We start from the raw sequence: 12,997 nt of genomic DNA, 5'->3' as shown, positions 1-12,997 counted from the left end.
AACATCGAGAAAGACTGAGGGGGCACTTTATTTAATTTAATTAATTAATTAAATTTATTTAATTATAAGTTGTGAGTTCCTCACGATGCTCTCCCAGTGCGGCCACCCTGTAACCAGAGATTATTCTAGAAGCCTGGGTAGAAATATCAATGTAATTACTGTAGAAATTACATTTTTAACATTATTGCTTGTTCATTTTATGTGCTGTCTTTTTATGTCTTTTATTTATTTTATGTCTGCTTTATTTATATTTAAAGTATGTATGCGTGTATATGTCGGTATGTGTTTTTTTGTGATGGCGCCGATGAAGATGACTGCCGTCCTTGCGAGCTCCGTGCGTACCAGGCAGCTCAGTGTTCTTGCTGCTTGGTGCTCTCGGCTCGTCAAGAACAAAGCATTTCACTGACTAGATTACACTTCTTGTATTTAGTTATGTGACCAATGAAATTGAAATTGAATTGAAAATTGAATTGATCTAATTGAATGGCGGTACAGGCTTGAGGGGCTGAATGACCTCGTCCTGTTCCTATATTGGGGACAGAATGCAGAAATAAGCTATTCAACCCCACCAGGTTTATCCACCATCAAGGGACGTGTCGGGCTTTGCGAATGCAACAACCAAGGTGGCAGTCGAATCATAAGTTGATGGACTTTACCTAGGGTGAGCATGGTAGCAGATGTTCTCTCAAGATGCTACGTATCTAATCTTCACAGCATTCCCGGTGAGCTGCCAGGTAGACAGCAAACATCTCAAATAGACCAGAGTAAATTGGAAGGAGAGGTGTTCTGTAACGTTACTATTGAACATATGTCATTATTTTGGTAGGGATAGGGTTGGTTTCTCTGGTTAGAAGGTGATATCGTAGGTAAATTCTGTTAGGTTTCCTTCCAAGATTATGAAACTTGAGAGGTTGGTTGTCCAAAAAAAAAAAAGGTCTGTTAATTGTGCTTTCTTCCTTCTCCCTTTTTTGTAGACCTTGGGATCCGACTATCCAAGAGACCATGAAGGAAGTGAAACTTATCCTTCACATGTGGATTGGGCTTTTTTACACCAAGTCTAGTATGATGCTGCAGGCCTCAATAAGGCAGGTAGAGGAACGCATTGAGACTCTAGATCCTGCTGCTGCTGGAGATCTGCACCAAGAGCCGGCTGGAGTTGGAGAGCCTGCTTCTATTGAAAGTGGCTCAGAGTCAGCCACTTCAGAAAAACAGCAAATGGCAGGAGTAATCGTGTCATCTGTAATTAAGAGGATCGAGAAGAATTCAAATCTCGTCACTTCTTGTGACAGCAACGCTTGTGGAGAAATGCTCCCCAGGGCCAGTTCTCAGCCAGAGGAAGAAGGTCCACTGGGCAGTGATGGTGACGTCTGTTGTGATAATACGAAGGATCCAGAAGCACAAAATTCTAGTGGTGGCCTTATAGACACTGCAGACATCTCTGCTGAGGAGGTAAGTACTATGGCCTAGAAATTCACTTGGGCGCGGGCAGCTCGCTCGCGCCCAAAAGTTAGCGCTGGGTGGGGAGGCATTAGCGCACGCCGTATATTCGTCTTCTGCGCCCCAATTCGGAAGTGGGCGCTATACCAGGGTGTGCCCGCCTCTGTTTGGGGCGCTGCAACTGAATATCGGCGCGCTAGTTGCCGCAGCGCCACCCGATGCGGTGCGGCAGGCTGCGGTACTGCAGGCCTCCTCCTTCTCTTAAGGGGGAGGTGCCTGCAACGGCCGGAGCCCCGATTGCGAGTGCCGGCAAAAGAGCCCGGCACAACGGAGAAGTGCCGGGCTCCACGGAAACCAGCCGGCAGTGCCGCGGGGGGGTGTGGAGGAGGCCGGGGAAGGAGGTGCGGGCAGGCGGCCGCCGAAAAAGCGGCCGGCCGCACCTTCAGCTTTAAAGCGCCCCACTATGGCAGCAGGACGGCCCCGTTTTCTGTTCGCTGTTTGCGCCCACTTCGGAGGAGGCGGGCGCAAATAAATATGGGGATCGGCGCGGTTTCGGGGCGTTACGGGCCACCGCGCACACCGATGACGTCATCGGTCCCGGCGCAGCGCTAACGGCTACCGCCGCCAATACCGCTGCACTCAATTTCCGCGCTACCACCCCGCTGGCGCAAAAGACCTCTTTAGATGCTAAGTGGGCGCAAGGCCCACTGAATTTCTAGGCCTATGACTTTTGGCAAGGGATAACCTGAAGTTTTTTCTAAATATGACTTGGAAATTAGCACATTCAATCTTATTAGTGCTTTGTAATAAATGACAGTGTTTGATATAATCTGGCTTTAATAAACACTAGTTCAGCCTCAGCTGGAGTATTGTGTCCAATTCTGGGCTCTGCACTTTAGGAAAGAGGTGAAGGCTTTGGAGAGGGTGCAGAAGAGATTTACTAGAATGGTTCCAGGGATGAGGGATTACAGTTACGTGGATAGACTGGAGAAGCTGGGGCTGTTCTCCTTGGGGCAGAGAAGGCTAAGAGGTGTTTAACGTCATGAAGGATTTAGACAGAGGGGCCGAAGGGCATAGATTTCAGGTGATTGGCAAAAGAACCAGAGGCGACATGAGGAAAAACTTTTTTACGCCACGAGTGGTTAGGATTTGGAATGTGCTGCCTGACCAGGGCGGTGGATACAGATTCAATAGTGGCCTTCAAAAGGGAATTGGATAAATACTTAAAGGGGAAAAAGTTGCAGGGATATGGGGAAAGAGCGGGGGAGTGTGACTGACTGGATTGTTCTTCGAAAGAGCCAGCGCAGACTCGATGGGCCAAATGGCCTCCTTCTGTGCTGTACTATACTATGATGCTATATGAGAATAGAGCAAAAATGAAACCCAAGATCACGTGTTTGGGTTCTTGCACTAAATAGTTGGGTTCAGTGTCACCAGCCAGTCCTTTTAACTGGAGCTGGTGTCCTTTAATCTAGAGTACATCCGTTTCTGCCCAATATCTAGTTTTTTTTTTTTAATTCGTTCATGGGATGTGGGTGCCGCTGACAAGGCTAGCATTTATTGCCAATCCCTAGTTGCCCTTGAGAAGGTGATGGTGAACCGCTGCAGTCCGTGTGGTGAAGGTACTCCCACAGTGCTGTTAGGGAGGGAGTTCCAGGATTTTGACCCAGCGACGATGAAGGATCGGCGATATATTTCTAAGTCAGGATGGTGTGTGACTTGGAGAGGAACTTGGAGGTGGTGATGTTCCCATGCACCTGCTGCCCTTGTCCTTCTAGGTTGTAGAGGTTGTGGGTTTGGGAGGTGCTGCCGAAGAAGCCTTGGCGAGTTGCTGCAGTGCATCTTGTAGATGGTACACACTGCAGCCACTGTCCGCCGGCGGTGCAGGGAGTGAATGTTTAAGGGGTGCCAATCAAGCGGGCTGCTTTGTCTTGGATGGTGTTGAGCTTCTTGAGTGTTGTTGGAGCTGCACTCATCCAGGCAAGTGGAGAGTATTCCATCACACTCCTGACTTGTGCCTTGTAGATGGTGGAAAGGCTTTGGGGAGTCAGGAGGTGAGACACTCGCCGCAGAATACCCAGCCTCTGACCTGCTCTTGTTGCCACAGTATTTATGTGGCTGGTCCAATTAAGTTTCTGGTCAATGGTGACCCCCAAGATGTTGACAGTGGGGGATTCGGCAATGGTAATGCCGTTGAATGTCAAGGGGCGGTGGTTAGACGCTCGCTTGTTGGAGATAGTCATTGCCTGGCACTTGTGTGGCGCGAATGTTACCTGCCACTTATCAGCCCAAGCCTGAATGTCGTCCAGGTCTTGCATGCGGGCATGGACTGCTTCATTATCTGAGGAGTTGTGAATGGCGCTGAACACTGTGCAGTCATCAGCGAACATCCCCATTTCTGACCTTGTGATGGAGGGAAGGCCATTGATGAAGCAGCTGAAGATGGTTGGGCCTAGGACATTGCCCTGAGGAACTCTTGCAGCGATGTCCTGGGGCTGTGATGATTTGACCTCCAACCACCACAACCATCTTCCTTTGTGCTCGGTATGACTCCAGTTTAACGATAACGAGACTCAGGAACTCTTGCTATGCTACTGGAATGAACCTTGTGTCGCCATGTGATTCTCCTCACTTCAAAAAACGGACTGAGCATTTTCTCTCATCTGTCCAAGACAACAAATGGTTTTATTTAAACAAAACGGGTAAACAGTATAATACACTTCACTGCCATTCTCAATACAGGAAACTTTGTGCTATCCGGAGGTTGAATGTCCGGCAACTTCGATCTAACGGCAGAAATCAGCAGCCGTTTTGGTTAGGTTTTTTTTCTTCTCCTAGCATTCTTTCCACAGGCAGGCTCTGGAAAGCGTCTTTGTAGCTTAGCAACAGCTTCAGAGACGCTTCCAAGCCAGAGTGCTGACAAGCTGCTGCTAAGCAACAGTCTTTGTTGTCAGATACGGAGATGAAAAGCTCCTATCTGATAACATTGACGCTGGTCTATCCGGAAGTTTTGAGGCAACGACAGTAGCTCGGTCCCGTGGGTGCCGGATAGCACAAAGTTTCCTGTATAATATAATACACCACTCGCCTTCTCTCTAAAGGTAGACTTTAAACCGAAGTTTACTTACTGTCGTTTCAATCTAGTCCCACTTCATTGATGAGCCAGCACAATACTTAAAACACAGAGAACTCTTTGGCTGCAAAGCTCTCGCTGACTGTAGATTCTTTCCCAGACGGGCTGTTGATCCAATGTAATTATTAAGGATGTAGTCACCCGTTGCCTTTTGTTTCAGTATAACTTCGAAGGAGTTGCAATCATATTTCTGTGGATAAGCCAGTCTGAGAAACAGTCTACAGTCTGTGTCAGTTTTGCAGCCAGCAGTGGGAAGATTTGGTTAGGGCTGACTCAGCACATTGTGGTCCCACATTAACATCACAATAGTTCGATGTCTCTAAGCAACAACAAGAAGTTACATTTATATAGCACCTTTAACGTAACAAAACGTCTCGAGGCATATCACAGGAGAGTTATCAATCAAAATGTGACACCGGGCCACAGAAAGAGATATCGGGGCAGATAGAAACATAGACATAGAAGATAGGAGCAGGAGTAGGCCATTCGGCCCTTCGAGCCTGCTCCGCCATTCAATGAGATCATGGCTGATCATCCAAATTCAGTACCCGGTCCCTGCCTTCTCCCCATATCCCTTGATCCCTTTAGCCTTAAGAAATATATCCAACTCTTTCTTGAATATACTTAATGAACTGGCCTCCACCGCCCTCTGTGGCAGAGAAGTCCACAGGTTCACCACTCTGGATGAAGAAATTCCTCCTCATTTCAGTCCTAAATGGCTTACCCCTTATCCTTAGACTATGACCCCTGGTTCTGGACTCCCCGGCCATCAGAAACATCTGCCCTGCATCTAGTCTGTCCAGGCCTGACAACATTTTATAGGTTTCGATGAGATCCCCTCTCAATCTTCTAAACTCCAGTGAGTATAAGCACAATCGACACAATCTCTCCTCATACGTCATTCCTGCCATCCCAGGTATCAGCCTGGTGAATCTTCGCTGCACTCCTTCCATGGCAAGAACGTCCTTCCTCAGGTAAGGCGACCAAAACTGCACACAATACTCAAGGTGTGGTCTCACCAAGGCCCTGTACAACTGCAGCAAGACATCCTTGTTCTTGTACTCGAACCCTCTTGCTACGAAGGTCAACATACCATTTGCCTTCTTAACCGCCTGCTGCACCTACATGCTTACCTTCAGCGACTGGTGTACAAGAACACCCAGGTCGCTTTGCACTTCCCCTTCTCCCAATCTATTGCCATTCAAATAATAACCTGCCTTCCTGTTTTTGCCACCAAGTGGATAACCTCACATTTATCCACATTATAGTGCATTTGCCATGTTTCTGCCCAATCACCCAACCTGTCCAAATCGTGCTGGAGTTTCACGACATCCTCCTCACAGCATACCCTCCCACCCAGCTTTGTGTCGTCTGCAAATTTGGAGATATTACATCCAACTCCCTCGTCCAGATAATTAATATATATTGTGAACAGCTGGGGTCCTAGGTCCGATCCTTGCGGTACCCCACTAGTCACTGCCTGCCACTCGGAAAACGACCCGTTTATTCCAACTCTTTGCTTTCTGTCCGCCAACCAGTTCTCTATCCAAGTCAATACCTTGCCCCCAATCCCATGTGCCTTAATTTTGCACGCTAATCTCTTATGTGGGACCTTCTCGAAAGCCTTCTGAAAGTCCAAATACACCACATCCACTGGTTCTCCCTTATCTATTTTACCAGTTACATCCTCAAAAAATTCCAGTAGATTAGTCAGGCATGATTTACCTTTTGTAAATCCATGTTGACTTTGTCCGATCCAGTCACTGCTTTCCAAGTGCTCTGCTATTACATCTTTTATAATGGACTCTAGCATTTTCCCCACTACCGATGTCAAGCTTACCGGTCTATAATTCCCGGCCTTTTCTCTACCACCTTTTTTGAATAGTGGGGTAACATTAGCTACCCGCCAATCCATGGGTACCGTTCCAGAGTCTATCGAGTTCTGGAAGATGACCAGCAATGCATCTACTATTTCTAGGGCCACTTCCTTAAGTACCCTGGGATGTAGATTATCAGGCCCTGGGGATTTATCGGCCTTCAGTCCCATCAATTTTCCTAACGCCATTTCCCTACAAATACTGATTTCTTTCAGTTCCACCCTTTCATCAGACCCTATGTTCCCCAGCATCTCTGGGAGGTTATTTGTGTCCTCCTTTGTGAAGACAGAACCAAAATATGTATTTAGTTGGTCTGCCATTTCTTTGTTCCCCATTATAAATTCCCCCGATTCTGACTGCAAGGGACCTACGCTTGACTTCACCAATCTTTTTCTCTTCACATATCTATAAAAGCTTTTACAGTCAGTTTTTATGTTCCCTGCAAGCTTACTCTCATATTCTATTTCCCCTTTCTTAATTAATCCCTTTGTCCTCCTTTGTTGAATCCTAAACTGCTCCCAATCCTCAGGATTATTGCTTTTTCTGGCCAATTTATATGCCCTCTCCTTGGACCTTATGCTATCCCTAATTTCCCTTGTTAGCCACGGTTGGGTCACCTTATTTGTTTTATTTTTATGCCAAACTGGGATGAACAAATTCTGTAGTTCATCCATTCGGTCTTTGAATGTTTGCCATTGCCTATCCACCGTCAACCCTTTGAGTGCCATTCCCCAATCAATCCTACCCAACTCGCTCCTCAGACCATCGTAGTTTCCTTTATTTAAATTGAGGACCCTAGTCTCCGAGTCAACTACTTCATTCTCCATCTTAATGAAGAATTCGATCATATTATGATCGCTCCTGCCCAAGGGGCCTCGTACAACAAGATTGCTAATTAATCCTTTCTCGTTACATAATACCCAGTCTAAGATGGCCTGATCTCTGGTTGGTTCCTCGACATATTGGTCCAGGAAACCATCCCGTAAACACTCCAGGAATTCCTCCTCCACAGTATTGTTACTCATTTGGTTGGCCCAATCTATATGTAGATTAAAGTCACCCATGATGACTGCTGTGCCCTTATTGCACGCGTCTTTAATTTCTCTTTTAATGCCATCCCCAACCTCCGCCTTACTGTTTGGAGGTCTATAAACCACTCCCACTAACGTTTTTTTCCCCTTAGTATTTCTGAATTCTACCCATACAGATTCCACCTCATCAGAGCTAATATCCTTCATTACAATTGTGTTAATCCCTTCTTTAACCAGTAATGCTACCCCACCTCCCTTTCCTTTTTGCCTATCTTTCCTGAATATCGAATACCCCTGGATGTTGAGTTCCCAGTCCTGGCCTTCCTTTAGCCACGTTTCCGTAATCCCAACCAAATCGTATTTGTTTACTTCTATTTGCGCAGCCAATTCATCCACCTTATTACAAATGCTCCTCGCATTAAGACACAAAGCCTTCAGGCTTGTTTTTTTAACGCTCTTAGACCTATTAGAATTATTATTTACTGTGGCCATGTTTGATTTAAACCATTGATTTCTCTGACTGCCACTTTTGTTTTTCTCCTTTCTATCTTTTGCTTTTATCCTTGTTTCCCTTTCCTCTGTCTCCCTGCTCAGGTTCCCAACCCCCTGCCATTTTAGTTTAAACCCTCCCCCACAGCACTAGCAAACACTCCCCCTAGGACATCGGTTCCAGCCCTGCCCAGGTGCAAACCGTCCGGTTTGAACTGGTCCCACCTCCCCCAGAACCGGTTCCAATGTCCCAGGAACTTGAATCCCTCCCCCTGGCACCATTCCTCTAGCCACGTATTCATCTGAAATATCCTTCTGTTTCTACTCTGACTAGCACGTGGCACTGGTAGCAATCCTGAGATTACTACCTTTTGAGGTCCTATTTTTAAATTTATCTCCTAACTCCCTATACTCCGCTTTTAGGACCTCATCCTGCTTTTTACCTATATCGATGACCAAAAGCTTGGTCCAAGTGGTAGGTTTTAAGGAGCATCTTGGAAAAGGAGGAGAGAGAGAGGCGGAGAGGTTTAGGGAGGGAATTCCAGAGCTTAGGGCCTCGGCAGCTGAAAGCACGGCTGCCAATGGTGGACCGATTAAAATCGGGGATGCTCAAGATGCCAGAATTGGAGGAGTGCAGAGAACTCGGAGGCTTGGAGCAGATTGCAGAGATAGGGAGGGGCTAGGCCATGGAGGGAATTGAAAACCAGGATGAAAATTTTAAAATTGAGGCATTGCCGGACCGGGAGCCAGTGTGGGTCTGCAAGCACGGGTGATGGGTGAACGGGACTCTGTGCGAGTTGAGATATGGGCAGCAGAGTTTTAGATGCACAACTCTTCCCTTAATGATCATTGGGTCCTTTGGCTTTGCGTGCTAAGGTGCAGCTAATGTTCCCCACCGTGAATGTGGTAAGTCTCAAATTGGCCTTGTTTTTCAGCGAGCTATCCAAGATGGAGAATGCCACTGTATTGCTGGTGAGGGTCTGTTCCTCTACAGAATTCCTGGCTTTTAGGAAAAAATCTCTCTGAAGCAGGCCATATTTCAAATTACAGGAAACTTTGGTTTATCCGGAGGTTGTATGACCGGAAACCTCGATCTAATGGCAGAAATCAGCAGCCGTTTTGTTAGGGTTTTTTTCTTTTTTTTTCTTCTAGCATTTTTTTAAACTGTCAGTCTCTGGAAAGCCTCTCTGAAGCTGTTGCTAAGCTACAGAGACGCTTCCAAGGTACGGGCCGACTGTTTACAAGCTGTTGCTAAGCAACAGTGTTTGTTGTCAGATACGGAGATGAAAACCTCCGTATCCTTCAACATTAGTGCTGGTCTGTCCGGAAGTTTTCATAGATCGGCATCACGTCGGTGCCGGATATCGCGAAGTTTCCTGTAGTCAACGCCACACTAGAAACCCTTGGGTCATGCAACTCAACTGAAACCAGATGTTATAATGCAGTTGTAATGACGATTCTCTAAGGATGTGATAATATTTCTAGGCATTCACCCCATTTTTGGAGTAAACTACTGAATGTAAATTTGTTGAACGGAAGTGTCAGCTACTTACTGCTCTTCAGCAGCCAATTCTTTTAGTCCTTTTCCAAAGATGTTTCAAGACTTCTATGATTGCGCCTTTCTGCCCCTCTTCCACCTTGGTTTGCACTTGCGAGCCCTCCTAAAGAGAAAGCTAATCTCGCCTGCTCATTTTTCGACGAGATAGGTTTTAAGGAGCGATTTAAAGGAGGGTGGAGAGGCTTGGGGAGGGAATTCCAGAGCTCGGGGCCCAGGCCGCTGAAGGCACAGCCGCCAATGGTGGAGCGATGAAAATCGGTGGATGCGCAAGAAGCCAGAATTGGAGGAGCGCAGAGGGTTGCCGGGCTGGAGGAGGTTACAGACCCAGTTTTTTGTAGGTATTTGGTCTCCCAGAATACCGATTGAAACAAGACGATATAAACAGTTGTAGGCAATAGGACAACTACTGGTGGTTATTAATTGGGCCGGAACTTTTGAGATGATGGATAATGTGGGTGGCAACAGCAACTTCCATAACTGTAAACGGTACTGATGCAAGGGCAATAAGGGTGGTAGGTAGAAGGGTAAAAGGGTTAACCTGCCTTAGGATTAAGGTAAAGAAAAGTAGATTGCTAAAGGGAAGGGCCGATGGATTAGGAGTATCTAATTGTAGATAATTTTAACTCTAAATTGAAGCTGACCGACTTAATGACTGTAGTTATGATGCAAGGAATTAAAATGTGCAATAATGTGTGTTATATCAGGCGGCTGTAAACTGTTTTGAATTATACTTTGTTTTAGGAACAGTACCATGAACAGGAATCCACAAATGACCTGTGTGCTGCTAGATTAGAAAATGAGAGCCAGGAGCACGATCAGAGATTAACTCCATTATCAGGTTTGGGACTGATACTGTTCTGGCTGTTGCTGCACAGTTGTGTTTACACAGGGTTGTGATGTGAGCATTAGGTCTACTAGATTTAAAAAAAGAGAGTGTTAGTGTAATATACAATTCGCTTAATATGTTGTAGGTATTGAAGTTCCTGTTAAAGAAGATAATCCAAATTGTTTGCTGGGTATTAATAGTTTTCATCAGAGCCACTTTAATAAACCGCTGTTGTATGCATATTGTAACTTGTCCGTTTGATTTAGGAGATCCTCAGGGAATGAGTGGGTTTTCCTAAACCGCAGAACCACAAGGACACGAGTACAGTGATTTATTTGGAGTTTTGTGATATCACATTTTCAAAGATGCTGTTGACCAAACGGCAGCAGTGCTTACTGTGATGAAATGTTGTCTTTGTAACGTTACTAGATTTTTAAATTGAGGCGCTACAACATCTTGACGTTTTAATGTCCCACAGCACATTGTTGGAGGATGCATATCATCCTCCCATGACGCCCCACGTTTTGTGCGGATTGAGCCGTGGTTTCTAACGGGGAAAGGAGGGGAAATCGAGAATGCTGGTCACCCTAGACCACGGGTCTCTTCACCGGGAGCAAGTGGAAGCCAAGCGCAAACAGCGGAAGGAGCGCACGTCAACCCAAGCACCCCCACCCACCCACCCCTTCAACCACTGTCTGCCCCGCCTGTGACAGAGACTGTAGGTCCCGCATTGGACTCATCAGTCACCTGAGAACTCATTTTTAGTGTGGAAGCGAGTCATCCTCGGTTCCCGAGGGACTGCCTAAGAAGACGACCACGGGTGTCCAAACTTTGTTTTTGTGGGCCACACAGGCTTCTACCACCGAGCCTTTGGAGCCACGTAGAAAGTTGTTCTTTCCATGCATCCCAGATGTCTTGATTTCGGTCTTATCCACTATTGAGGCGTTAAGAATCACACTTTCCATATTCTGATTGTTGTGGATTATTTTAAACCAACACTCGACACAAGGTTTCAGATCGATAGTCAAGTTGTCTTTATTACACCGGTGGGGAAACAGTCTGCGCTGTCTTAGCCAGACCGTTCCAAATTGGTACAGCAAACACTACATTTTTATACATTACAACACACATGTCAAAATTAATTCCTGCCACCTGATTGGACCTTGGCCCGCATGAATCTTCACTGATTGGTTGCCTATCCCGCGTTACATTAAAGTACCGCCTTTATTATCGGCCGTTATCGCCCAAACTGTTGTTGCACCTATGACCTTTGTTTATGCCAGATGGGTCTCATCAACATTTTACTTCTGGTTCATTGTCCTCCTTTTCTGCCTCTCTAGGCCTCTTTCATTGTTTTACTTTCCTGCCAGAACAGAACTTACACCCTCTTAGGCCTCTTATGGTTCCATGTCCGGCCAAGTTATCTCCACTGCCAATTCAGCAACTTAGAAAAAGATGGTCTTTATTACACCATTCAGTGAAACTGCCAGCGATGTCAGTTTAACTCTTTCCCCACTGCAATGATAAACGAGAACAATCGAGACTGTGTAGCAGGCCCATTCCTTTCTGTCTGACTTTTCTCTGTGGTAGAACTCCCGTCAGAAGAACCCTTCCTCCTCCTCCTCCTCCCCCCCCTCCATCCTGAAGACAAACCAGCAAGTAGTGAACATAATGAGCAATAAAATGGAGTTTGCCGGGGTTCATAGGGAGATACTGCCAGGGCTCGGGAAGCTACTTGTGGCCTACAGGCTGCAGATTGGACACCTTTGCCCGCGACCTACTTTGGAGAGCTCCTAGTCTAAGTTGCAGTTGACCTGCCTGCCTTCTTGCTTAGAGAATCGTATGCTTTTTTTGAAATTACCAATATCCTTTTTTGTTAAGGAGGAACAGATAGTTAAATATTGGCGTTTCTGGCTCACTTTTTATTGGGTTGGAAATCTTCACTTGTCGATTACTTGACTCTTCATTTTTTGTTGCTGTTTTGGCTGGGAGACAGTTTTTGTGAGAGTGGGTTAGAGAATCGGGGCTACAGTGTTCTAGCCTGATCTCTGACCCACACTTTTCAGTCCAGTGAGGCATCACATTGCCTTGAAAAAATGACTCTTCTGGTTCTGTCTCTTCACAGCCTGAACTACCATTTTAATTTTGAAGTTAATTTTATGAAGTAATTCTTTAGATGGGGTTGCTTTTGATTGTTGGGAAATGTTAACAGTACTTGCAACGTACATTCAACAGATGGAAGAAGCGTGACTGACATAATACTGTACAAGGCCGTCCAGGATACAGCTACAGGAAGTTTGTCAGAGACAGAGTTTCTGGATACAAGTCAAACAGACGACAGCGAGACCAGTTCTGTTACAAAAGAAACTGAAATTATTCAGCAACATGCACAGGATGAGTCTGAAGGTAACCCTGATAACTGAGCAAATACTTTGTTGTTAAGAAAAATAAGTCGCTATAAACAGTGTTTATCACCAGGACTACATGCAGTGAACTGGGGTGTGCCCACAGTTTTTTCCGATGATTTGTTACTGTCGTTCTTGAATGTGAGTTGAACTTGTTTTGTAAAATGTGGAAAACGTGCAAGTTTATTCAAGTGAAAGTGTACGTTGTAGGTGAATGTATGCAATACTGACTCTCCTTTAT

General features: G+C 45.8%; 1 protein-coding gene across 2 annotated transcripts in view; it reads left to right on the top strand.

The window, feature by feature from the left end:
• The window catches only part of LOC147105870 (uncharacterized), a 129,407-nt gene that overhangs the window by 98,054 nt on the left and 18,356 nt on the right, over window positions 1-12,997 (top strand). For both annotated transcript variants that reach the window (XM_086010693.1, XM_086010692.1), the window contains exons 16-18: window positions 975-1,449; window positions 10,267-10,363; window positions 12,587-12,757. In XM_086010693.1, coding sequence (XP_085866819.1) covers window positions 975-1,449; window positions 10,267-10,363; window positions 12,587-12,757 — 743 coding nt within the window. The remainder of the gene's footprint in view (window positions 1-974; window positions 1,450-10,266; window positions 10,364-12,586; window positions 12,758-12,997) is intronic.

Source organism: Somniosus microcephalus, chromosome 17, assembly GCF_052327205.1.
Source record: "Somniosus microcephalus isolate GS21.2 chromosome 17, FLI_Smic_1.0, whole genome shotgun sequence".
NCBI lineage: Eukaryota > Metazoa > Chordata > Chondrichthyes > Squaliformes > Somniosidae > Somniosus > Somniosus microcephalus.
Note: the sequence above shows the minus strand (reverse complement) of the source record. Positions and strands in the feature narration are given on the sequence as shown.